Here is a 23,160-nt window from a genome sequence, read left to right as displayed (position 1 = left end):
AAAAACAGGATACAGCATCAAACGTTAAAAACTTCCCTAAAGAATCTCCCCTGTTGCCCAGAGCTCCCTGAAGTATGGGGGGGGGAGAGAGATGTGAGCAGCAACCTCAAAAGTCTTTTTTTAATGTGCTTTGAGCTCCGATTTACTTTGTTCTGCTCCTGTTCCCTATGCTTTCGATGCTTTATGGATTTTTTTCTTAAAGGCCACATTTCAGCCGAAAGCGGCCTCTGCAGGTTTCCAGTTAATTTTACTTAACAAAATCTGCATATTGCTGAATTGGGGGGTGGGGGGTGGGGCACCTCTCTGCAGCCTTCAGGGGGCTGACAAAAAAGCAGGAGGCAGGAAAGAGAGTTAGTGTCTGAAAATGATGGAATAAGCAGAAATGGCGAAATTTACGGCAAGATTAAGAGATAAAGGCAACAAAGACTTTAAAAAATACAAAGTATTGTAAAGGATGAGACTCATTAGCAGGGTTTGAGTAAACACAACCAAAAAAAAGAATGTTAAAGATATAGGACAATATGAAAACAAATAAGTATAATATGTGATTTTAATGGTGTGATATAAAATCTAGAAGAAAATAGAGTATTTAGGTAAAATAATATGAAGCTAAGATGTATTAAAATATGCAGAATGACAAATATATATATGTATATGTGTGTGTGTGTATATATATATATAATTGATTATTTGTTTTGTATAAGTTTTCATGCGTTATCATGTCTTATTTGTATTTTGTTTTGTTTTGTGTTTTGTTGCTGTTTGTTTTTCTTTTAATTTTGTACTATTATTTTCATGTTTAGTTTGACCAGTGTGTGTGTGTTGTAAATAAACTCAATAAAATAAAATAGAGAGAGCAGGGGCGCCGCTGCCCTCTCCCTGGCTGCTCACCCGGCCGTCTTCATCTGGCACCAGAGGAGCAAGGCGTCCTTGGCGGAGCGAGTCTCCCGGTTGTCCTCCGTTTCTATTTTGATCACCTGGATCTGCAAATTTCAACATTTTAGCATTTTTCGTTTTTGCAACATGTTGTTATTGGAGTTTCTTGTTTTATCTCTTTGCAAACCACGTTCAGCTTCCTCCCTTCCTATTTTATTAAATTTCAAAAATTTCACATATGCACTCCAAAACTTCCCCTCCCGTTTCCTGCGGGGTTTCTAATTTCTCCCCCTTGCGGAACCCCGTCTTCTCTCTCTCGTATCACAACCACCAGACCATCACCTCTCATCCCTTCTGTGGCTCATAGTTCGAATCCTGTTCTCGTTGCTTTGAGGTTTCTTTCTTTCATTCATTCATTTTGGCAACCAACGGCGTATAAATTATATGAACTAAAATAAATAAATCCGGGGACGTGCTATTGTTATATTATCTACCAAATCTGTATACACCGCCCTTCAGTCAAAGAGAACAGGGCAGTTCGGGGTCATTGTTCTTCTTGTTGTTCTTATGTCTTTTGTGTTTTTGTTTTGGGTTTTTATGTTGTGAATTGCCCTGTGGTCTTCGTATGAAGGGCAGTATACAAATTTAATAATAGTAAAATACAAAACGGGAACACAAAATGCATAAGAAGAACATAAACAAACTGATGCCAACAATACAGTGCTACCTTGGTACTCAAATGCTTTGGTTCCCAAACGCCGAAAACCTGGAAATAAGTGTTCCAGTTTTCGAATGTTTTTCGGAAGTCGAACGTCCGATGCAGCTGTCGGCTATTGTTTCTGGGGCGCCTGCGCCCATCAGAAGCTGCGCCTCAGTTTCTGAACATTCCAGAAGTCAAATGGACTTCCGGAGCAGATTCAGTTTGGTGCTTTTGTTTTTGCTATTTATTTTGCGTTCTTGTTTTGGAGGCTTTTCAAGTAAATTTGTTTTTGTGACTGTGTGGAACCCAGTCCAGCTACTGATTGATGGATTGTGTGACTGCAGAAATGGATAAAAGCCCCCCAAACAATCAAGGACTTCCCTTTAATCATCAGTGCAGGTCAGAATTTTTTTAAAAAAATTTATTTTATCATCTACAATACTGTCATCATTATTTTATAGTACAGTACATAGATTATTGCTTTCATTTTATGGATCAATGATCTCATTAGATAGTAAAATTCATGTTTAGGGATTGTTTTTATAAGTCTGGAATGGAATTCGTTTTACATTACTTTCTATGGGAAAGCACGCCTCAGTTTTGGAACGGACTTCTGGAACGGATCAAGTTTGAGAACCAAGGTGCCACTGTCCATTTCTTTAACCCCCTGCCCTCTTGCCAAAGCTGTGCCCAGGGGAGAGGGGCCAGGGGCCCACGCCAATACTTCCGGGGCAGAGGGCCATGCCAGGGGGTTCCTCGGAGGGGGGAGGCAGGAGAGAAGGTCCCGGGTGCCCTGGCAGGGGAGCCAAGGGGGCGGAAGGGACTTCTCAAGGGCCGACAGGAAGCCCATGCCATGCTGACCCCAGCTCCCCACTTCACCCCCCTGGGCCCCACCTGGAAGCGCAGGATGATGGTCCAGATGAGTCCGAGCGTCAGGCGGTGGTTTCCGTCCACGATGTCATGGGAGCCCACATTCTCCAGGTGGACGCGCTGCTCCTTCAGGAACTGCAGGGCCTTGTCCACGTTCTCCAGGGAGTGGATCCGCATTCGGCCGCGGGTGGGCTTGGGCTGACGGGGGAGAAAGTGGACAGGTGGGGGGGGAGACTCTCTTTCCCCCCAAAAGCCGCCCACGCCCCACCTCAGGCCCTTCTCCTCCCCTCACAGAACTCAACCTCAGAATCTGCTCTGAGGGCCAGAAACTCTGGAGCCAGCAGTGTTAGAGCAAAGGAGGGTATTTCTCTGACCATGTGCAGAGTGCTCTCTCTTTTGCAACACAGAGCGCATCCCACATCACACCCTTCTCCTCCCCCCATGGAGCAAAACCCCAGAGCCTGCTCTGAACGAAGAGGGAAATGCCTCTGACCATGTGCCGAGTGCATTCTGTATTGAGAATGCATCTCGCATCAGGCCCTTCTGCTGCCCCCACAGAGCAAAACCTCAGAAACCCAGGAGTCAGCGGCATCGGAGCGAAGAAGGAAACGCCCCTGACCATGTGCAGAGTGCGTTCATCAGTGCAACACAGAAATCCACAAGTCTGGCCCGCGTTTTCCTCTTTCGAAGCAAACTCCTGCTGCAGACGGAGCCCCCCAAGACGCTCCCCACCTCCCCTTGCCCCAAAGCCCCTCCTCACCAGCTGCTCCCCGGACAGCACCTCCAGCAGCTTGGTCAGCATGAATCCGTCCCGCAGGTCGGTGTAGAGGTCGCTGATCCGGCAGGAGGCCTGGCTCAGGTGCGAGTTGACCCACTTGGTGAAGGTCTTCTTCTGCACGGCTTCGCGCTCGTCTGGCAGGAAGGGGGGTCAAGCTCAGTAGGCGGAGCCCCCCAGGGTCCCCCCTCTGCCCCCAGGGAACCCACCCCAAAAGCACCCAAAAAGGCTATGTGAATGTCTTGAACTAGCAAAACCAACAGAAAATCACTGGGGTGTTTTTAAATGGGATGGGATGCTTTTATAAATGACATGATGAAATACGTTTCCAACGATGACTCTTGGTTGAGCATAGACTAAATTCCACAGAGTTAAAAGAATGGTCTTTCGTAGAACAAGAACAGAGGCAGGAATTTTTATAAAGGAGAAATTATGAACTGCATAGACCAGGGGTCAGCAAACTTTTTCAGCAGGGGGGCGGTCCACCGTCCCTCAGACCTTGCAGAGGGCGGACCATATTTTTGGGGTGTGTGTGAAATGAATGAATTCCTATGCCCCACAAATAACCCAGAGATGCAGTCTAAATAAAGGCACACATTCTACTCATGTAAAAACACGCTGATTCCCAGACCGTCCGGGGGCCAGATTTAGAAGGCGATTGGGCCGGATCTGGCCCCCGGGCCTTAATTTGCATAGAGGTAGAAGGAAGTCATTAACAAGTCAGGTAATAAAACCAGAGATTAGGCATAAGTAAGAAATTAAGAGTAGCGAGGAGAAATCGATAAAACAACCTCTTACTGGAAATATATGTTTATAATAATGCCAATGATGGTTTGTATTTCTTTAAAAACTGTATGTCTTTAATAAGATTTTTCATTTAACTTTATTTTCTATTTTTTCTTCTATTTTTTCTATTTCCCTCCTTCTTTTCTTTTATAACAGAAAAATGTGTTTGATTTGTATAATTTAAAATGTGTAAATAAAGAAAATAAAAATAAGAAGAAGAACTTGGAAGGGACCCAAGTGGTCATCTAGCCCAACCCCCAGCAAGGGGCTGTCTCCCATGACGTGCAGGGGCCGATTCCTAACCCCAACCTCCAGCGCCACCAGCAAAGCGAGCTTAAGCCCCCCCACCTCTCCCAGAGAGAGCCCCTCCCACCCCCAGGCAGGCAGCCTCTCATGGATGAAGGAAGCTGCCACCATGTGCATTACTGCTGCCAGTCAGTGTAGACAATGGTGAACTGGGTGGAACCCACGGCCAGCTCACCTCCCTCTTTATTCATCCCCCGGCTAATTTGCAGCCGTCTTTGAAATGAGCCCCACAAGCAATTTTCAAAGCGGGGGAGAGGGAGGCTCCTGGCTGCCAGAGGGGCTCAGGGTTGGCAGAGGAAGGCAGGGCAGGGGGGGGGCAGGAGCCCCTCACTCTTCAGAGGCTACAGGGAGACCCCTTGGCGCTGGAGGAATCGCCAAGAGGATTCTGCTCTCCCTCCACCCCCCAGGCAAGCTGGCCTGCTGCCCCCCCAAGCAAAGTCAGTACCAAAGTCAGATTCCGCTGCCAGCCCCATTGGCACGCTAGATTGGGAATGCATCTTGCGGAATTAATTAAGCAGCCTTGATTGGATTTGGAATTAATGTGCAATTAATTGCTCCCATTTTGAATTTCACCACAGTTATCTTCCTTAGGCGCTACTCTGAATAATGTGCTTTGTAGGGGAGGGAAGCGGTCGCTGGCGATGAGTTTAGGGAGCTGAGAGGGTGGGGGCCTAAGCAGTTTTTTAGGACCCCTGACTCTGACAAAGCTGCCTCCCCATTCCCTGCAGTTGGGGCTCCGTCTCAGAGCAATCCTGCGGGATCGGGGGGGGGGGGTCCAGACCACATCCCTGTGCATTGCAGGGGGTTGGACTAGATGTCCACTGGGGTCCCTTCCAACCCTGGGCATCTGAAAGCCCAGCCCAGCTCACCCACGTTGTGCCTGCTGCCTGCAATTCAGCCTCCCCTTGTCCAACCCTTTCTATCCCTGCAGGCCGGCAAGAGCCATGCAAGACGTACCGGCCAAGGCCTTGATCCGCGAGCACTCAAAGAGCTTGGCTGTGGCGGTGGCCTCATCCCAGGGCCGGTGCTGGTGGTGGTGCTCAGTGCTCTCCCACCGGGTGTTGTTGTTCTGCTGCTGTTGTTGCTGTTGTTGCTGAGCCTCCAGGTTGTCCAGCTTGGCTGGCGTGACATTTGCCATCTTGCCCCTGGCGCCGGGAGGAAGGCTCCTTCACGGATCTGCGCAGAAGGACCTCATGGGCGGCTGGAGCCCTGGCCAGCCCTCCTGTGGAGACGGCGCGGGAGACCAGCTGAGAGGACGCAATGCAAAGGCGGAGTTTGGGAGTCAAGGAGAGGACAGTTCTGAAATGCCAGGCAGCTGCTGCCAGTCAGGGTAAGCAACAGTGAGCCAGATGGAGCCTCCAGGGCCCAACTCTGTACAAAGCAGCAGCTCCTCCCAGCACCACATGAGACATAAATCCTGCTTTTTAACTAATAAGTTAAAGTATTGCTCTGTTGCTGTAGGTCAGGCATAGGCAAACTCGGCCCGCCAGATGTTTCCGGCCTACAACTCCTATGAGCCCTAGCTAGCAGGACCTGTGGTCAGGGATGATGGGAACTGTAGTCCCAAAACATCTGGAGGACCAAGTTTGGCCATGCCTGTTGTAGGTATTTCCTCCTTGGACCCTGGGCGGGTGTATTTTAACAAACTGGAGAAACTGAAGTGGTGGAAGAGTTCTAAGAGAGGAGTATGCGAACATAATAGGATTTCGCCTAACTTTTAGTTGTTATTTTGTTAATACGCTTTTATAGATTATGTTTTATGCAGGACTATTTTTCTAGAAAAAGAAGAACCAGAACTCACCATGAACACCTCCGCAATGGCAGGAGAGGTGCCGGAATGGGGACTTTTGGCTAAAAAAAAGCCCTGGTTTTATGGATGATTTGTTAATCATATAATATGACGCATGCAATAGCTGTGATGTTCTGTTCTGATTATTTGTAAGTCCCTTTGTTTGAATGAAAACCAGCATAGAAATAGAAGAAATGAAATGGGGGGGGGGATCTTTTGCCCCAGAAAGTGAATGGTCGCCCGTTACTGTTTCCCAAGGGTTCTGCAGGGCTGGTTCTGTCTGCAGGGAAGCCCCTTCCTGCTCCCTTGCTTGGGGCTGAGAAGGCCTGCTTCCTCCCTCGCCCTCCGGGCAAGTCGGGGTCCGGATTGGCCCACCCCCTTCCCCAGCCAGAGAAGGGGAGGGAGGAGGCTGGACAGTCGGCATCACTGGCCAGGAGCCAACGCTCAGAGGCGTGTGCAGGGGAACCCCAGAAGAGACTGGGGGGATATTTCATGGGGGGCACCCAGGAATCCAAAGAAAGACAAGGAAGAAAGAAAAGCGGGAGGCGTCTGAGGAAACCGGTGAGGCTGCATAAGCAGCTTACAGATGAGCTGAGAGTTAAGACAGGCATGTATAAGAAATGGAAGAAAACGGAAATCACAAAGGAAGAATATTCATGAGCTGCAGGGGGAAGTCCGGCTGGCTAAAGCTCAGAACGAGCCCAGGCTTGCGAGAGAGGTAAATAATAATAATACTGTACACTCATGCCTCGGGATAAATACGCTTCGGGATGAATATTTTCGGGTTGCGCTCTGCAGCAACCCGGAAGTAATGGAGAGCGTTACTTCCGGGTTTCACCGCGCACGCATGCGCAGACGCTCAAAATGACGTCACACACATGCGTGGAAGTGCCGAAACACAACCTGCACACGCGCAGACACGGGTTATGTTCACTTCAGTATGCAAACAGGGCTCTGGAATGGATCCCGTCCGCATCCCGAGGTACCACGGTAAAGGTTTCTTCGCGGTTTCAGTCGCGCAGCTCTCCCACGACTTGTGGGGAGCTTGCCTGCATCCAGAAGCTTGGGGCGTGCTGAGCTCAGCACGCCCAGGCTTCGGGTTTTGTGCTGCTCTCCTACGGCTTGTGGATAGCAGCCTGTTCTGGGGGCTGGGGTCAGGGGAGGCTTGGGCTGGGGGGGGATAATTTCCCCCCTTTATTTCCCCCCCAAAAAACTAGGTGCGCCTTATGGGCCGGCGCCCTATGGGGCGAAAAATACGGTAGATAGTAAGGGAACACCTAGCTACTTGTTTGTTGTTGTTTAGTCATTTAGTCATGTCCGACTCCTCGTGACCCCAATGAATTCAAATCTCCAGGGCCTGATGATCTGCATCCAAGCGCACTCAAGGAGCTTGTGGGTGGAATTTCAGAGCCTTTGTCTGTGACCTTTGAGAATTCTTGGAGAATAGGTGTAGTCCCTACAGACGAGAGGCAGCCAAATGTTGTCCCCATCTTCAAAAGGGGTGCAAGGAAAACCCAGGCAACTACTGACCAGTGAGCTTGACATCGATAACAGGGAAGGTCCAATAACAGATAATACAATGATTGGTCTGTGAGCATTTAGAAAAGGATGCTGTGATGACTAAGACTCAGCATGGGTTTCTCAAAAATAAGTCATGCCAGACCAATCTCATCCCCCCCCAATGAAATTACAAACTTGGTGGATCAGGGAAATGCCTTGGACATAGTGTATCTTGATTTCATTAAGGTGTTTGACAAAGTCCTCAATGATATTTTTGTGAGGAAGCTGGTAAAATGTGGGTTGAATGAGGCAACTGTTAGGGGGATTTGTAGCTGGTTGACTGATTGAACCCAAAGAGGACTCATTAATGGTTCCTCCTCATCCTGGGGAAAAGTGGCCAGTGGGGTGCCGCAGGGTTCTGTCCTGGGCCCGTTGTTGTTCAACACCTTTATAAATGACTTGGATGAAGGAATTGAGGGGATGCTCATCAAATTTGCAGATGACACCAAACTGGGAGGGGTAGCTAATGCTGCAGAAGACAGAATCAGAATTCAAAGTGACCTTAACAGATTGGAGAACTGGAGTCACAAATAGGTATAAGATTATAATAATAATGGGTTGTAAAACACTAAGGACTAGAAGTAATAAAAGAGAAGAAGGAAGAAGATAGTAAATAAAAGGAGTTAATTTTATTAGAAATAAGATCTTGGAGAACTGTTACAAGGTGATATAATGAAATTCAGTTGGGGGGGATTTGAGGAAGTCAGTTAACAATGACAGTTAAATTAGGTAATAGAAGTACTAATTGTTTTTATGTTTTTCTTTTTTGTAATGTAGTGTGTTTTCTTTAGTTGTTTGTTATGTAGTGTTATTCTTTTTGTTATAAATCTGGAAAAGCAATAAAAAAAATTTGAAAAAAAAATAAAAACAGATTGGAGAACTGGGTGCAAGCTAACAAAATGAATTTCCATAGGGACAAATGTCAGGTTTTGCACTTAGGCAGGAAGAACCAGATGCACCAATATAGGATGGGGGGGGCACCTGGCTTACTAGCAGGACATGTGGAAAGGATCTCTGGGTCTTGGTGGACCACAAGCTGGGGGCACTGTTATACAGTGGTTCTGCTCCTTCCTCCAGTGCCGTGTCCAGAAAGTAGGGGGGAATGAGTGTTCAGACCCCTGGGCTCTCACTTGTGGGGTCCCTCAGGGTTCTGTCCTCTCCCCCATGCTTTTTAATATGTATATGAAGCCTCTGGGAGAGATCACCAGGGGGTTTGGGCTGGGTGATGACACCCAGCTCTACCTCTCTTTTAAATCAGAACCAGTGAAGGCAGTGAAGGTCCTGTGTGAGTGCCTGGAGGCGGTTGGAGAATGGATGGCGGCTAACAGATTGAGGTTGAATCCTGACAAGACAGAAGTACTGTTTTGGGGGAACAGAAGGTGGGCAGGTGTGGGGGACTCCCTGGTCCTAAATGGGGTAACTGCGCCCCTGAAGGACCAGGTGTGCAGCATGGGAGTCATTTTGGACTCACAGCTGTCCATGGAGGTGCAGGTCAATTCTGTGTCCAGGGCAGCTGTCTGCCAGCTCCATGTGGTATGAAGGCTGAGACCGTATCTTCCTGCAGACAGCCTCGCCAGAGTGGTGCATGCTCTGGTTATCTCCTGCTTGGACTACTGCCACACGCTCTATGTAGGGCTCCCTTTGAAGGTGACCCGGAAACTACAACTAATCCAGAATGCGGCAGCTAGACTGGTGACTGGGGGCGGCCACCGAGACCACATGACACCAGTCTTGAAAGATCTACATTGGCTCCCAGTGCATTTCTGAGCACAACACAAAGTGTTGGTGCTGACCTTGAAAGCCCTAAACGGCCTCGGTCCAGTATACCTGAAGGAGCGTCTCCACTCCCATCATTCTGCCCAGACACTTGAGGGCCTTCTGGTGGTTCCCTTCCTGCAAGAAGCCAAGTTACAGGGAACCAGGCAGAGGGCCTTCTGGGTGGTGGCACCCACCCTGTGGAATGCCCTCCCAGCAGATGTCAAAGAGAAGAACAACTACCAGACTTTTAGATGACATTTGAAGGCAGTCCTGTTTAGGGAAGCTTTTAATGTTTAATGTATTTTAATACTTTGTTGGAAGCCACCCAGAGCAGCTGGGGAAACCCAGCCAGATGGCCGGGGAATAAATAATAAATTATTATTATTATTATTATTATTATTATTATTATTATTATTATTATTATTAGTCAACAGTGTGATGCAGCTGCAAAAAAAGGCTAACACTATTCTAGGCTGCAACAACAGAAGTGTCCAGATCAAGGGAAGGAAGAGTCCCACTCTATTCTGCCTTAGCCAGACCACACCTAGAATACTGTGTCCACCATAAGGGAAGCCTCAAAGGCAACAGGGATGACTCTGGCCAGTGGCCCACCTCTTCTCACAGCGGCCAGCCAGAAACCTGTAAGCAGGATCCCAGCCCAAGATCCCTCTCCCCTCCCCCAGTTTCCAGCAACTGGGATCCAGAGGCAGGAGAAGGCAATGGGATCCCTCCTGGCAAGCGGCGAGCAGGGCAGAGAGAGGCCTTCACAACAGCTCTGCAAGGTAGACCAGTCTGAAGCTGGTCTAAAGTTGTAAAGAATCATAATTTGTCTCGGGTAATAATTGGCAGTATGACTGGGAGTCCTAATTAGCAAAATTTCTATACAGTACTGCTTGATTGTACATTACATTATATACTGCTTGACTGTACATTAAGCTGTTTTTGTTTTCAATTTATACTGTATTGTATTGTATTGTATTGTATTGTATTGTATTGTATTGTATATATACACACAATTGCCCATTGAAAAGGCATCTTGGGTGAAGGGAAAATGGCCTGGCCTGCCTTCAAGCAGACCCGATATGCTTTGGACTACAACTCCCATCATGCAGGACATGCACTGGCTGGGGCTGATGGGAATTGTAGTCCAAAGAATCTGGAGGCCCCCCCCAGGTTGACCAAAGTCCAGATCTAATGGTGTTGACTTCAGTTAATAACTTATCTAACCAAACAGTTGATGCAAGTAAATCATTGTAAGAACAGGGAAAGTGCTGGCATAGCCAAGGGAGAGGCAGCTCTCCCCATCAAGGAAAACAATAGAAATACTTAAACTGACCGACCAGTCATGTTGGTTCTGCCTCCCAACAAAGTCCTGCCCCCCCCCCAACAAAAATCCTGGCTCCACCCATGGTGAGAAGAGCCTGCCTGCTGGATCAGGCCCCTTACTCCAGGATCCTGCACTCACAGTGGCCAACCAGATCCCTGTGGGAAACTGGCGGGTTGGATGCAGCCTGCTCACCCATTTAGCTATTAAAAACCCCCTATATATTTCCGGAATAATAGAAAGCCCAGCTTCTAAGCCCTGCTATTTCCAGGAACTTAAAGCTCAGCTTTTTGAAACGCTGAAGCCTCAGAATTGTCTGGGCCCAGAGGGGGGGGGGGCTAGTCCATGATCCTCTTGCACGACCCTTGGGGAGCCCCCCCTGGGGCTTGGGCTTCTTGGAGGATGGGGGGGGGCACATGAACAATCCCTAGAAAGGGGAGGCAAGAGGGAAGGGCAGCTTGTCCCCCCCCCTTCTGCAGCGCTGCAGGCGCGCCTCAATCCCGGCACCATCTTTGGGCACTGACCCGAGGACTGCAGGTGCTGCTGGGCCCCGATCCTGCTGGGGTGGAGCGAGGGGGCAAGGACTGAGCAGGCCCTTCTCCTCCGGCCTGGCAGGGATGGAGAGGCGTCCGCTGACCATTCCCGGCCACAGCTTTTGGGGGACTCCGGTGCCATTCCGAGGCGGGAGGACATGTCGCCAAGCACGCGCTGGTCCAGCCGGGGCGGCCTGTCCTCCGCCGCCGGGAGAAGAAAACGGGGGGTGGGTGGGATATTGGAGTGGGGGAGAGAGCCTGCAGCCCCTGCCCTCCTCTGGGCAGACCAAAACCATCCCACCATGGACAGCTCCCTAAGCAAGTCCCTTCCGTCTCCAAACGTAGGACCAGACCCCCCTCCGTCCCCAAAGATAAGGCCAGCCCCCCCCCCCATCCACCGAAACTGAGCGATTTTGGGGTTCTGGGGTGGCGGGGTCGGGTGTCTCACTCCTTTTCCGGATCCCCTTCGCATGGAAGCGCTTTGCATGACCAGGACCCCCGCGACTTACCTCCCCAAGCAGCGTCCCACGGCCTCGCCCCGCCCGGTGGTGGCGGCGGCGGCGGCGCTGCTCAGTGGCTGCGGGAGGCGAGCGGAGTCCGGCGGCGGAGGCCCCCGGCGCAGCCCCGCAGCATCACCCGCCGCAGCAGCCAATCCCGGGGCTCCGCTCCGTCCCGGTCCCGCGCCCGCCCGCCCGCCCGCCCGCCTCGCCCCGCCGCCGCCGCTGCCCGGGCCGCTTTCCAGGCAGGCAGGCAGGCAGGCAGGCAGGGAGAGGGGCGCGCACGCGGAGCCAAGGAGGCTGGCGGGGGGCGCGCGCCCCGGGGGGAGCCAGGCACAAAGGAGGGCGCGCCCGGGCGAGCGGTCACCTTGGGCCCGTCCTTCGGCTCGCCGGCCGAGCGGCTCCCGCTCCCTCCAGCCGGGCACCGGCGCGCATGGCGGCCCCTCCTCCCGGAGTGGGGGGGGGGAGAAGGGGGTCTTGGATGGAGAGAGGGCCGGCGGGGAGGGCGGCGTGTCGGATTCAGCCGGGGATCCTCCTCGCCCAGGGCTGCTTCGCCCCGGCGCCGGTGGAGAGGCAGGTACCGGAGGGTCGTCGAGGGGAGGGGGCGGCTGCTGGGGGTCTTTGTCGGAGGGGTTTGCGACCGGGGAGCCCGGAGGCCCTTTGGGGAGCAGCGGGCAGCGGAGGAGGGCGCGCCCGCCGCCCAGCCCCGCCTGGCACGCTTCACACGAGCGCCGAACCCGCAAGCTGGCGAAAGGCGCCCCACCCACCGGCGCCAGGCTCGCTTGGCATGGCGGGGCGGATCTCCCAGCAGCCCTCGCGGGGGCTCCCCCCTCACCCCCGCATTTGGGGGGCGAGCCGAGGGTCGCCAACTGCCCCCCTCCCGCTGCGCTCCTGTGCTTTGCGCTCCGGCTGCGCGCGGGAGGGGGAGGCGGGCTGCTCCGCCTTGCTTGGCATTCCTTCTGAGAGCCGTCTGAAGGCGCGGGAGCAGCGCCGAGGCGGGGGCTTGTCCCGGGAGCCCCCTTTTCTCCTCCTCCCGCGGCGCCCGTCGAGGGAGCCCCGGCTGAGCGCGCGAGCGAGCGAGCGACGCGCCGCCCCCGGCCTCTCCGGTCCTGCCTTCCCGGGCGGAGCTCCGGGCGGAAGGGCTGGCCGCTGGCGGGCGGAGGCGGGCGGCCGACGGGCGGAGAAGGGAAGGAGTCCGGCATGGCCGCAGCCTGCAAAAGGATCGCCATCTTCGGCGCCACCGGCATGACTGGCCTGGCCACCCTGGCGCAAGCCGTCGAAGCTGGTGAGAGGCGGGGGGCGGGCGGGGGGGGCGGCGGAGAGAGGGAGCCCCGTCCCGCGCAGCCCCCCAGCCTGGCGACGTGGCCCGGCTGCCGCCCCTCGGGCGCCCGTGGGGGGACCCTGCCGTCGGAGCGCAGCTGCAGCCCCCTGGCGCCGGGGGCGGAGAGCGAGAAGCTCCCCAACCTGTTGTTCATAATTTCCCAATTGCTGCGCCGCTTTCGTCCTGCTGGCGAGATCCTGGCAGGGAAGGCGTTGTCAGAGGGAGAGAGAAGCTCCCTCCTGGCTGAGGTGCGAGGCCGTCGCTGCCCCTTGCGCACCCACTGGGGGGCTTGGACCCATTTCAGGGCAGGAATAAGCAAGGAGAGGTGCCTCTGCGCCCCCAGGACCTAATCCTTTCCTTGCTGCATTTATATCCCTGCTTATTCCTCCAAGGAGCACAGTGTGGTGCGCAGGATTCTCCCAGCCCTCATTTAATCCCCACCAGAAGCCTGTGAGGCGGGCGAAGGCGGAGAGAGGCAGGGGCTGGATGCCAGTTGAGCTTCATGGCTGAGCAGGAGGGGGGAGGGGGCTGGACTCTGGCATCTCCCAGGTCCTCGCCTGACACACCAACCACTAGCCCACACCGCTTCCCAGTATTCTTAATAGAATTCTTTTTTCTCCCTGCCCCCTTAGCCAGCCAGCTGTTCCCTCCCGCCTTGTGCACTGAGAGATAAAGAGAAGGTGGGGTTGTTATCAGAAGTGGCCAGGAGAGGGTTGCTGGAGGGCCGGGTGGAGGAGCAGACTCGGCCCCTGCCGCAAGAGGAGCCTGGGCCTTTGCGGGCGAACTTTGGTGTCCAGACAAGGCTGAGCTCCTTTGTGCAGCAACGACAACCCTGCAGAGCAGAGCCTTGTGTCCGGGGCCAGGAGAGTGTCCAGCTTAAGTCCCCTTCCTTTGGCCACCTGGGCTGACCAACTGGGCCACTGCTTTGCTCCTTCTGGCCTTCAGGGGCCACACAGCCCAAAAGGACCCCAAAGAACCTGGGGTTCTGCCGAAGCTCCCTTTGCAGCTCAGCAGCAGGTGGGTGGGGAGACCTTGCCCAGACTTGATCGGATCTTGCTCCACCTGAGATTCTCCTGACAGAAACCCTCAGGCAGGTCTCTCTCTCATCCTCTGGGTGGGGGCCAGGCTGGGTGTCCTGCTGCCGCAGTGCCAACGCTCGTGCCAGGACAGCCGGGGAAGCTCCTCTGGCCAGCCGGGGTTGCCACATTGGTGGGAACTATTTTGGGGAGGAACGCATCTCCGAGAAGGTAATGCTTGGGGTGATCAGGTGGCCCAAGAATCCTAGAATGGTCGAGTCGGAAGGGGCCCCAGGGTCATCTAGTCCACCCCCCTGCAATGCAGGGGTCTCAGTGACGTGTGGCCCCCCAACCTCTGCTTGAAAACCTCCAAGGAAGGAGAGTCCACCACTTCTGCTGGGAGTCTGTTCTGCTGTCAGCCCTTCCTGTCAGAAAGTTCTTCCTGCCTGTCATTCGAGTCATTGGTTTCGCTCCTCCCCTCCAGTGCAGGAGAAAACAAGCTCCTCTCCATCTTCTGTTCTCCAGTCTGAACCTCCCCAAGCCCTCAACTATTCCTCATAAATAGGACTTAGTTTCCAAATAATAATAATAATTTATTATTTATACCCCGCCCATCTGGCTGAGTTTCCCCAGCCACTCTGGGAGGCTCCCAATCAAGTGTTAAAACAATACAGCATTAAGTATTAAAAACTTCCCTAAACAGGGCTGCCTTCAGATGTCTTTTAAAGATAGGATAGCTGCTTGTTTCCTTCACATCTGGTGGGAGGGCGTTCCACAGGGCGGGCGCCACCACCAAGAAGGCCCTCTGCCTGGTTCCCTGTAACCTCACTTCTCACAATGAGGGAACCACCAGAAGGCCCTCGGAGCTGGACCTCAGTGTCTGGGCAGAACGATGGGGGTGGAGACACTCCTTCAGGTATACTGGGCTGAGGCCATTTAGGGCTTTAAAGGTCAGCACCAACACTTTGAATTGTGCTCGGAAACGTACTGGGAGCCAGTGCAGATCTCTCAGGACCGGTGTTATGTGGTCCCGGCGGCCGCTCCCAGTCACCAGTCTGGCTGCCACATTCTGGATTAATTGTGGTTTCCGAGTCACCTTCAAAGGTAGCCCCACGTAGAGCGCATTGCAGTAGTCCAAGTGGGAGATAACCAAAGCATGCACCACTCTGGTGAAACAGTCCACAGGCAGGGAGGGTCTCATCCTGCATACCAGATGGAGCTGGGAGACAGCTGCGCTGGACACAGAAATGACCTGCACCTCCATGGACAGCTGTGAGTCCAGAATGAGTCCCACTTGGTACTTCAGGGGCACAGTTACCTCGTTCAGGACCAGGGAGTCCCCCATACCCGCCTGCCCCCTGTCCCCCAAAAACAGTACTTCTGTCTTGTCAGGATTCAACCTCAATCTGTTAGCTGCCATCCATCCTCCAACCGCCTCCAGGCACTCACACAGGTCCTTCACCACCTTCACTGGTTCTGATTTGAAAGAGAGATAGAGCAGGGTATCATCCGCATACTGATGAACACCCAGCCCAAACCCCCTGATGATCTCTCCCAGGGGCTTCATATAGATATTAAAAAGCATGGGGGAGAGGATGGAAACCTGAGGCACCCCACAAGTGAGGGCCCAGGGGTCTGAACACTCATCCCCCCCCACCACTTTCCAAACCCTTTATCCTCTTGCTTCCCCTCATGGGGCCAGTGAAAGGGACCCCAATGCAATGCAGGAATCCCTGACGGAGGGCCATCCAGCCCTCAGAAAGGTCTTCCCTTGGTTCAGATCCCGTCCTGCCGCCCTCCCCTCCCACCTTCCTGTTCCCTTTCCCACTTCCCCTTGGAAGCTCTGCCCCACCAGCACAGCCTGTGGGGTCACCCTGGGGCAAGGGCCTTCCTCTTTGGCCTGGTGCTGACACACAAATCACAATGGCTCTTTGCAATCAATAGTCCTGTGGGCCAAGGAGAGGCGAGGTAGAGACTCCCGAGTGAATACTCAAGGGAGCGCGGCTGAGATGTGACGCCGCTGTTGAATTCAGCCTTGGGAAAGGAGAACATTCTCAGAAAATAAATAAGAGGATTAGCTGAAAGAAAGTTGAGAGGTGGCGTGTGGAAAGAGGGGCAAAATTCAACTGGGAAAACCTGTCTGAAGAGCATAGTGCGAAGGGGCGAAGGAAGCCTGGGGGAAGATGCCAGCATGGTTCAATAGCAAAGTCAAGGACGTAGGACCAAGCAGAGCAATAAGGACATACTACTTTAAAAATAGCACAAGCAATATTAAAACTAGATGCATAGGTGCAATATTTGTTTTTTGTTTTACAATCCATGGGCCAATTCCCAACCAGAGTTTTAAGCAAGACGGGATTTGAGGAGCGAATAGCTTAAAGGTGGGGCTTGTGGTTCTTTCTGACTGTCAGTTGCTGCCTTCCTGCTTTTAGTGTGACTACGGGGGGGGGGGGCACCTGGTGCCAAAAGGCAAAAGGAGCAGTGGCAAAAGGAGGGGCAGAGAAAATGCTTCTGCTGATTCAAAGAGGATATAGCTCAGTCTCTCCTTTAAAAGAAAAGTGGAGAAGGAACGAAATGGAGGATGGAGCTAGTGGCATAGCGTTAGTTTCTGGTGCCCGGGGTGGGGGGGCTGGTGCTGAGTGGGGGGCATGTGTGTGCAGGGCGGGGGGGGCACCAGCCCACCCCTTGCCGCCAGAGTGACCCCACCCCCACCGGAGCAAAACGGGGCCACCCTGAGCTGCCTGCCAGGCCATGTACAGGGAGTCCGGCTGGCATTGGGGGGCATGGGCATAGCCAGGATTTTTGTTGGGGGGAGGCATAACCAACATGATTGGTCAGTTAAGTATTTCTATTGTTTTCTTTGATCCGGGGAGCAGCTGCCCCCTGGCTACTCCCATGCTTGGCGGGCAGAGAGGAGCACCGGACTGGGGGCGGCTGGTTCGCCCTCAAAAATTGTGTGCCCGAGGCCATGGCCCCCCTGTGCCCCTCCACCCTACACCCCGGGACGGAGCAACTTCCTGCCTGAGCCCTGGAAGGCAGAAAAGGGGAAATGAGAGGGAGAAAGAGGAGAATTGCCTCTTCCTTTCTCCTGCACCTTGAACTGGATCAGCTGAGGGCGGGCAGAAGTGGCGGAGGCTGCCTTGCCAGGGCTCCCGGCCAGAGAGGGAGGCTGCAGGGCTGCTCAGTCCCAGCTGCTGGAAGGAGAGAGGCCTCTGGTGCTCAAATCTTGCAGGGCCAGATTGGCATATAAGCTAAACAAGCAATAGCTTAGGGCCCCACTCTCTTGGGAGCCCCCAAGAAATTTAAAGGGGGGAGGAACTGGATGTAGATTTCCAAAATATAAGTTTTTTAAAAATCAAATAAAACCTACTTACAGCAACTGTGTGTTGTGTAGGCTCCTAGGATGTAAGTCATGGCCCCCGTCTGCTAGCCTGCTCCCCCAAATATCCCTGCTTTGCTCCTTTCTATATATAGGGTGCCGGCATTCTGCATGGACTGCTAGCAGGGCAACATGGGCAAATGGCTTGAGATACCTATTCAGTCCATCTATGGCCATCTAGCATCTATTCAACACAAAAACCAGCGACAGTTTGTTGCTGACAAAGGACAGCTGGACATATCAAGGGCCCCATTGCCTTCAGGAGCTGAGGGCCGCATCAAACCTCAACCCGGCCCTGCTTGCAGGGGCCCCAGAGGCACCTGGGCCCCCCCTGTGAGAACAGGAGGCAGGACTGGGGAGGGGGCAGGACTGGCCTGTTTCAGCAGGACTGGATTTCATTTCATTTCACTTTTAATTTGTCTACCGCCTTTCTATTTTACAATACCCAAGGTGGTTTACAAGCTGCAGAAACAAAGAATGTACACCTAATCCAATACAAAAATGCAATAATAAAACATAACTTTAAAATAAGCAACTTATATAAAAAAGTAATATTCAACAATCCATTAGAATAGTATAGAATAATATAAGCATATAAAAATTAATCAGAAATTCACTCTTAACAGTTACAATAAATAATTTCTAAACTAAAAAAATTGTCCAGTAGCACCTTAGAGACCGACTAAGTTTGTTCTTCGTATGAGCTTTCGTGTGCATGCACACTTCTTCAGATACCTAAGGTGCTACTGGACATTTTTTAAATTTTTTATATATATTTCTACTGCGTCAGACCAACACGGCTGCCTACCTGAATTTCTAAACTATAATCAATAAAAACAATGGCAAGTTGCAGTGCATAAAATAATGCAATACAAATTGAGAAGCTGAGACTGGAGGGGGGGGGCAAGGCCTTGCCTGGTGAAGTCTCTCCCCTTGGACTGAGCGTGGTGCTGATAAGACTAAGGTTGCTGGTTCGATCCTTTTAGGGGACAGCTGCTGCATATTCCTGCTTAGCAGGGGGTTAGAGTAGACCAGACGTGTTCAACTGGTTGACCACAATCGACAGGTAGATCGCGGGTGTGTTCCAGGTCGATTGCGGCAATTAAAAAGTGATCTCCTGGGTTCTCCTGATGGATCCCTGCCCTATGTCACATCACTGCTGCAGCTGAGAAAGCTTGTATTCCCAGGGGCGGGGTCAGAGTGGGGGAATCAGGGAGGGCGGTGGGCAGGAGCGATTTTTTAACCCCCCCCCAAAAAAAGCTGAACAGGTTTCGCCAATCCTTCCCAAAAAAAGCTCAGCAACCCTGGGCAACCCTCCCCACCAAAAGCTTGACAATGGGTAGATCACTGCCAGTTTTATTATACTGGAAGTAGATCTCTAGAGAGCTGGACGTGCCTGCACTGGATGCTCCTGAGGGTCTCCTCCGACTCTACAGTTCTCTGATTCTCTGATTTCCCTTCTGTTCCTCCTTCCCGCTGCCCCTCCGGAGCTTGACAGTGGAGGCCGGGAGTCCTGGGCTCCTCCTGCCCCCTTGCTGGCTGCCTCCGACCCCCCAGGCCTCATCCTGCCTCTCTTTCCAGGCTACCAGGTGACGGTGCTGGTGCGGGACCCGGTCCGGCTGCCGCCAGAGCCCCACCCGGCGCAGGTGGTGGTGGGGGACGTCCTGAACCCGGCGGACGTCGACCGAGCCGTGAAGGGGCAGGACGCCGTGATCGTCATCCTGGGCACCCGCAATGACCTCAGTAGGCAAAGCTGCCCCCTCCCTCCCTCCCCCCGCCAGCCCTGCCCCCTCCCGCGACCCTTGGCTGATCTTCTCCTCCTGCTCTCTCCCTCCCGCCAGGTCCTACCACCATGATGTCTGAAGGCACCCGGAACATTGTGGCGGCCATGAAATCCCACGGCATCCGCAAAGTCGTGGTTTGTCTCTCAGGTCAGCTGCTCCAGGCAGAACTTCTCTAAGCCAACAGGGCTATTCTCTTGGTGTGTAGAGTAAGCCGAGTAAGATTGTCTTCCATGAACATGGTCTTAACAGTGAGTCCGTAAGTGACTGTGGAGGCCAATTCTGGATCCCCACGTCCTTCCACAGTGGAGATATTTGTTTCCAGGCGGGAGTTGATCCCAGTGAGGGTTTGCCAAGCATGCCTTCCTCTTAGCACGTCTCTCCCTTGCATCCTGAGTTCGAGTGTCTTCAAAGCCCAGGACACCTTTGGTCAAGGCTGTTCTCCAACTGGAGCACTCGCAGGCCAGTGTTTCCCAATTGTCAGTGTTTATACTACATTTTTAGAGATTTGCCTTGAGAGAGTCTTTAAACCTCTTTTGTTGACCACCAGCATTACGCTTTCCATTCTTAAGTTCAGAATAGAGTAGTTGCTTTGGAAGACGATCATCAGGCATCCGCACAACATGACCAGTCCAACGAAGTTGAAGAATCATTGCTTTGACACTGGTGATCTTTGCTTCTCCCAGTACACTGGTATTAGTTCGCCTGTCTTCCCAAGTGATGTGTAAAATTTTTCGGAGACACTGTTGATGGAATCTTTTGAGGAGCTGGAGATGGGGCCCAAAATATTACAAATACCAATAGGATGTTTATTTATCTCCTGGCTTTTTCCTGGATTAGTGGCTTATGCAAATTAAAACAACAGAGAGGAGATACAGGAAGTTAAGCATGCATAAAAGGCAATTGTTTAAAAGGAATTAAAGCAATATTTTAAAAACCAAATTTTAAAATACGGGCAACCACCCCCCCTCCCAGTTTTGCATGTGACCAGGAAATCAATCAATTCAAATGGTGGGAGAGAGCTGGAAAGAGGCCATCAGTGAGCCAAAAGTCCAGAAATAAAGGTTTAAAAGAAAAAAAGAAATAATGGGCTCTGAAATGGCCCCTGGGATCTCTCGCTGCTGTCTCACTGCCTCACTCAGCAGCTGTTGGTTTGGAAGCTGTCTTGCCTTGGGCTCTGCCCTTTCTGGTGCTCTGGAGGCAAAGGTGTTTCTGATACCTCTTAAATCACCCTCGTCCCGCACTCTGATGAGGCTCCCCACGCAGGTGCATGTTGCTTATGGGAACGCAACGCCTGTGTAAGGGGGAGATCTCGGGGCGCCTTTCTCCGCTTGGACCCCCAAGCGCCACAGGGGAATTGCCCAAAGGCAGCTTGACATGGTCTTCCTGTGACACTTGGGGCTAGTGGGCCATAGAGAGGAGAAGAGCCAAGTGGGCCTAATAGAGCCAGGCGCGGTTGCCAGCAACTTGCAACTCTTCCGTGAGAGCTGAAGTGGGAATGGGGTGCAAGGGCAGGAGGCAGGGCCAGCAGTTTAGTCGCAAGACATTGAAATAAGATGCGGTGACTGTGTTGAAGGTTGTGGCTCCCTGACAGTGGCCAGGTGGTCTGTAGACGGACAGTTCACCAGCATCTAGCACAGCTCATTGCAAACACTTCAAGAGGCAGACAAATCTTCACCAAGACCAATGTTGCAGTTTGGGAACGGCTGGGTTAGGGTCTCTTAAGATCCCCACAAAGATCCCCAAAGCATAAAAGATTACTTAGATTTTCAAAGCCTCTGACAAATTCTTACCGTCACACCTCTGCCCTTCTTCCCATTTTGCAGATGACTCAGGCCCAGGTGGGGCTTGAACTTAGGTGCCCAAGATCAGGTCTCTGCCCCGCAGCTCTGGAGCCTTCCTTGACCAGGGGGTGTGGGGTGGGGAGCGCCCTGGGAGAGAGACGGGTGGGGCGTCTGCTGCAGGGTCTGATCCTGCCGCCCAGCTCTCCACTCTCCTTTTCTGGCCTTGCTTGCAGCTTTCCTGATGTGGGACCTGGACAAGGTCCCGGCCAAGCTGCGCCCAGTGACCGAGGACCACATCCGGATGCAGCAGATCCTCAAGGAGTCGGGGCTGGACTGCGTCTATGTCATGCCCCCCCACATCGCAGGTGCGTCTCTGGGCTGTGGGGAGGGGTGGGGGGAGCAGCTCTTCCTCCTGGGTGTGGGCGGGTGTCTCTCTAAGACACACCTCTGCTCATCGGCCTTTATTTTCTTTCTTCCATTTCTATCCCACCATTTCCCCTCCCAGGAGCTCAAGGTGGTTTGCATCTCACAATCCCCACCCCCACCCCTGCGAGGCAGTCTCAGAGGCTGAGAGATGCAGCAACTGGGCCTCAAGGTCACCCAGAGAGCTCTGTTCATGGCCAAGGGGGGGGGACGTTGAACCCTCCTCCCCCAGGTCCTGCTCCGGCACTCTAACCACTGCACCACCCTGGTTCTGTGTTCCCAACCAAGGAAGGTTGACCCCCTCAATGATTTTAAAAACCAGGGAAACCCTGAAAAACATGGCAGCATGAGACACAGATGAAATCCCAAGCACCATTACCGTTTAAACTACACGCCTGTTTTTATTCATCCAAGAAGCTAGGAAAGCTCAGGAGGGGAAGGCGAATTTGCGTGGGGGGGGGGATTTCTGTCTCAGCTGTTGGGTCTTTTGGGGGAGATCCCTCACAGGCTCCATTCCCTGGACCAGCTCACCTGGGCTCTCTTCCTCCTCCAGGTGACCAGCCGCTCACCGGCGACTACACGGTGACCGTGGACACGTCCAGCGGCTCCAGAGTCATCTCCAAGCACGACCTCGGGCATTTCTTCCTCAAGTGCCTGGCCACCTCCGAGTACGACGGGAAGAACGTCTACCTCTCCAGGCACTACCCCAAGGAATGAGGCCGGCTGGCCACCATCGCCCTGTTGGCCTCTCTCTGCCTCTGCAGAGGTCAATGATGAAGCCTCGTCCCATTGACAAAAGGGAAATTCTCCATCGCTGATGCCCCCCCTCGACCCGCCCCTCTCTGCCTTGTGTGCTATAATGAGTGCCTTTCTCCCCTTAACATGAGCCATGGGGGGGTGAGCTGCCCACCCAGCGCCCTCCGTGCCACAAAGGCACCTTGACTGGGTTGCTGCATGCCTGTGTTTTCCTGTGTTCAACAGCGGCTGTGCTTGTCCCGCTCTCCCCCGCCAGTGTCCTTGTGCAGTGATTTGAGCCGCTATGTTCTCCCGCCACATCCCAAGAGAAGGGAGCGAGGCTAGGGGGTCCCTGGGGAACGAGGCGCTGCTTGCTTGGTCCAAGAAGCCTCTCATTGGGGTCAGGAATGTGTCAGCTTCAGGAGTACACAGAGCTATTGGGCAGAATAGCAGCCTGAGTGGTCAGGACCCATCGGAAGGGAGTGAGGTTTTTGTATTGTAAGACATTATTTAGCTGAAAAGGGATTGATAGATGTATTAAATGGTAAGATTACTAGTCGTTACAGAGCAGTCTGGAATGGGAGTGGCTAAATCATAAAGTATTTGCATTAATGTTAATGGGTAACCTTGCTCTCTCTCTATGGCTATGGAACCTCCTTCCCTCTTCCTTGCTGAAGAGTTCTGTTAATCAAATAAAAAGTATATTTTGACCTATTTCAATCCTTCGGGTCCTGATGTCCCCACTTGGAGCCAGTTGAGAGTTGTATGGATGCAACTGTGGTTGAGCATTCTGTTCTCAAAGTGGCCAGCCCATGCCCATCGCAGGAGCTGCGCACAAGGGCAGCTCTCCCTCCTGCACTTGTCAGCAACTACAGTGGTCCCTTGGTTCTCAAATGTCTTGGTACTCAAACAACTTGGAACCCAAACACTGCAAACCTGGAAGTAAG

At 52.8% G+C, this 23,160-nt stretch overlaps 2 protein-coding genes across 5 annotated transcripts in view; one reads left to right on the top strand and one right to left on the bottom strand.

The window, feature by feature from the left end:
* SPTBN4 (spectrin beta, non-erythrocytic 4) overlaps window positions 1–11,625 on the bottom strand; it is a 90,039-nt gene extending 78,414 nt beyond the window's left edge. For 2 of the 4 annotated variants that reach the window (XM_082230920.1, XM_082230922.1), the window contains exons 1-4: window positions 5,271–5,894; window positions 3,207–3,358; window positions 2,471–2,644; window positions 892–983 (exon numbers count right to left, since the gene is read on the bottom strand). In XM_082230920.1, coding sequence (XP_082087046.1) covers window positions 892–983; window positions 2,471–2,644; window positions 3,207–3,358; window positions 5,271–5,451 — 599 coding nt within the window. In that variant the 5' untranslated portion in view covers window positions 5,452–5,894. Of the gene's footprint in view, window positions 1–891; window positions 984–2,470; window positions 2,645–3,206; window positions 3,359–5,270; window positions 5,895–11,268 lie in introns of those variants that run through there. The other 2 variants (XM_082230921.1, XM_082230923.1) reach the window with 2 other exon arrangements.
* A 1,280-nt stretch (window positions 11,626–12,905) lies between these two features.
* On the top strand, window positions 12,906–22,927 carry BLVRB (biliverdin reductase B). The gene is made up of 5 exons (XM_082231370.1): window positions 12,906–13,059; window positions 19,072–19,233; window positions 19,332–19,421; window positions 21,289–21,420; window positions 22,032–22,927. The coding sequence occupies exons 1-5, from the start codon at window positions 12,975–12,977 to the stop codon at window positions 22,193–22,195; spliced, it is 633 nt and encodes a 210-aa protein (XP_082087496.1). The 5' UTR covers window positions 12,906–12,974; the 3' UTR covers window positions 22,196–22,927.
* Window positions 22,928–23,160: the final 233 nt, after the last annotated feature.

The sequence above is a fragment of the Podarcis vaucheri genome (assembly GCF_965113315.1).
Source record: "Podarcis vaucheri genome assembly, chromosome: 7".
NCBI lineage: Eukaryota > Metazoa > Chordata > Lepidosauria > Squamata > Lacertidae > Podarcis > Podarcis vaucheri.
Note: the sequence above shows the minus strand (reverse complement) of the source record. Positions and strands in the feature narration are given on the sequence as shown.

Bases quoted from the DNA above. Each gene is read 5' to 3' on its own strand.
- BLVRB (XM_082231370.1), top strand. From the start codon at position 12,975: ATGGCCGCAGCCTGCAAAAGGATCGCCATCTTCGGCGCCACCGGCATG. The intron at 13,060-19,071 runs GTGAGAGGCGGG...CTCTCTTTCCAG, and splicing joins GGCGCAAGCCGTCGAAGCTG to GCTACCAGGTGACGGTGCTG. The intron at 19,422-21,288 runs GTCAGCTGCTCC...CCTTGCTTGCAG, and splicing joins AGTCGTGGTTTGTCTCTCAG to CTTTCCTGATGTGGGACCTG.